At 48.1% G+C, this 2,966-nt stretch overlaps 1 protein-coding gene across 1 annotated transcript; it reads right to left on the reverse strand.

Annotated features, from left to right (window-relative positions):
* Window positions 1-2,230: 2,230 nt before the first annotated feature.
* UCRPA7_3174 (putative high-affinity nicotinic acid transporter protein) lies at window positions 2,231-2,722 on the reverse strand (the record flags this gene model as incomplete). The annotated part of the gene is made up of 1 exon (XM_007915737.1): window positions 2,231-2,722. One exon carries the CDS (start codon window positions 2,720-2,722, stop codon window positions 2,231-2,233), a length of 492 nt encoding a protein of 163 aa, XP_007913928.1.
* Window positions 2,723-2,966: the final 244 nt, after the last annotated feature.

The raw sequence follows: 2,966 nt of genomic DNA on the forward strand, positions 1-2,966 counted from the left end.
CTTTTGAAGAGTCGACAGGTAGATCATTACGTGATGATGCGACTAGGATGCGACCAGTCTTACCGAGAAAAGGTCGAAGTCGTGGGGCGACTCGTGTCACGTGTAATGTACGCGGAATGAAATGCATGATTATAAATCAAAGCCCATCGCTAGCTCAACTTTGATTGGCTGTCTTCATTGGTCTCCTGACGGCCTACATCCTTGGGCAATGGCTCTTGATACGGACTAAGAGACAATTATGCATTGATGCACCTCGGCTTTGGGGACCATAAAAAAAATGTTCATGTTGCTCTCTAGTCCGTTGATGCAACCTGTTTCAAACGCTTCATTCATGTGATGATGTGAAGTTAAACAGATCATGATGTTTTAGGGCCAGCAAATGGCATATCAACGACAAAGATTTTACCACTTGAGCTATCTGTGATGAACATGCGACGGCTATCATGACGTTCGAATGCAATATTAGACGCAGATGAGCCATGAGGCAGATCGATAAAGTGTGTTAATACACCACGATAATCGAAGCGTAAAACTCCAAGACCTGGCTGGGCCACGATCAAACCGTCGTCAGCGTCGATGGCAATGCCATCCGGACCACCACCGCCCGAGAGGCTCAAATAGACTCCGACCTTGCTAACACCCCCGTCTAAAACGAAGGGAGCTCGCCAGATTGCATTTGCGCGTGTTACGGCAACGAACAAACGAGTCGCATCAGCACTGAGCACAAGACCATTTGGGCTCGGGATGTTCGAGAGAACTCTTTCCAGCATCCCAGTTTCTTGGTTCCATCGATAGATGCACCCGCTGGGCTCCTGCAAGCCGGATTGACCTTGGTCGGTGAAGTATATCCACCCATCGGGCCCGATAGTGAGATCATTGAGCCCACGAAAACGCTCACCACGGTAGCCGCTGACGAGTGTTACCGCCTCTCCTGATTCCTTAATCTCAACCAGCCCTTGGCGATGATCTGCCACGAAGATTCGTCCTTCTGCTGTACACTTAAGTCCATTTGGCCAACCATCATATTTGGCGAAAAGCAACCAGTCACCTTCTCTCGATATGCGAAAGATTCGCCCAAATGGGATGTCTACCACGTAGAGGTTTCCAGCATGGTCAAAACAAGGACCTTCCAGGAATGTACCAACAACTTTCCCTCCAAGAATGTTGTCTGCCCAGTCACTTCGTGTCAGGGTAGACCATTTCTGAGGAACGGTTGAATACAGTTCAGCATATAGGCGGACAGGAGGCTCGAGGTAAAACATATTGAATGATCTCGACCAAGGATAGATTCATAGTCAGGTTAGGCAAGAATTAATGTGTGATTCAAAAGCACGTTGTGTTTTCATCGAGGCCAGATTTGGTCCAAGTCCCTGGTTGCTGAGCGGCTAAAGCCGAAAGCCGATCTATGATAGCTCTTGACTAGTGAAAATGGTATCTATCGTATCATGCATGAAAAATACACGCATCTTTATGTGTCATTTGTCTCGAACTCTACGCGCCATCAAGCTAGAATGGCATCGCAGTTCCTTTATAGAGACTATACCCTCTCTCGTGGGCACTTGCCGCTTAAACTTGCGTTATGGATTTGATTACAGACCGTATGTGAAGTCAAGGCCTCTATCTCCCTCCTTTCCATTTGTAGTAGCTCCTTCTGCGATGAGCTTGGCTTTCTTCGCGTTTCTGCGCCGAAGAACGAACCAGCTCGCCAGATATAGAAATGCAGCAACGACTTCCAGACCCGCACTAGTAGCGTTGCCAGGTATATAACGCGGTCCATGTTGGCTGGGGTATAGTTGGGCTGAGACGAGGTTCGAGATATTTGCGAGAGAATAATAGAATGGTAGCGATATTGCACGCTTGTTATCCGGTGATACATTCGTGCCCACCCAGGTAACAGAAAGGGTGGAGATGGGATATATGCCTTGTCCAGTCTTAGAACAGTATCAATAGAACCAAATACATCCACTCACCAAGGACAAGGATAAACATGCCAGCATAGCCAGCAGCAGGTTTCGATGAACCAACAGCAATGAGATAGCCGACTATAACTGGAGCACAGCATCCAACAAGGAACACCGCTCTTCGATTCAACTTGTCGGATAAATAGCACATTGTCACTAGAGAAACTGCTCCTGTAACATAGACCGGAATAGTCATATAATTTACATGAATGGAAGCGTACCTAGAGCAGATGTTAGAGATTTGTTCGGTCAGAGTATTAGAGAAAGGCCTACCCTAAACCAGCAATGATGGTGGGCAAAAAGACACCGAACCCGGTGATAGCCACAGATGAGGTGAAGAAGGCCAGAGCTACGAGGTAAATGAATGGATCCTTCAGCGACTCTTTGATCCACTTCTTCTCGAATTTGTCTTGACCGCGATAAATCTCGTCGCGCTGCTTTCTCAGTAGCATAGTTTCCTGCTCTTCTTTACTCAAGAACCAAGCCGTCTCGGGTGATGTCGGGAGAATAGACCAGCCAATGCCACCCACAACAATCGTGACACAGAACTCGACAATGAACAACCATCTCCAGGCTTCCAAGCCTCTTCTCGTCCCCATTGTTTGCACCGCGTACGCAAATAGGCCACCGAATGCACCCGCCGTGCAATTAGCGAGGTTAGTCATCATGATGCGCTTGCCAGCGGCGGCGCGGGGATAGATGGTGGAGAAGAGGTAGGCAAAGCCAGGGGAGACACCGGCTTCACAGGCACCGAGGAGCATACGAACCACAATGGCTTGTGCATAATTGTGTATGAATGCAGTTCCGAGGGTAACTATGCTCCAAAGGACGAGTGCAGTCCCCAGAGCTCGATTAGGACCAAATCGTCTAACAGCCAAAACCCATGGGACTTCGAACAGAACAAGATTGAGACTCAACAACGTGGTGATGTTCCCAAACATACCGCCGTGTAGTCCAACATCTTTATCGAAGCCGAATACCCTAGCATTTCCTAACTTTTGGACC

This window comes from Phaeoacremonium minimum (assembly GCF_000392275.1).
Source record: "Phaeoacremonium minimum UCRPA7 unplaced genomic scaffold PA7_03_scaffold_252, whole genome shotgun sequence".
In the NCBI taxonomy this organism is placed as follows: Eukaryota; Fungi; Ascomycota; class Sordariomycetes; order Togniniales; family Togniniaceae; genus Phaeoacremonium; species Phaeoacremonium minimum.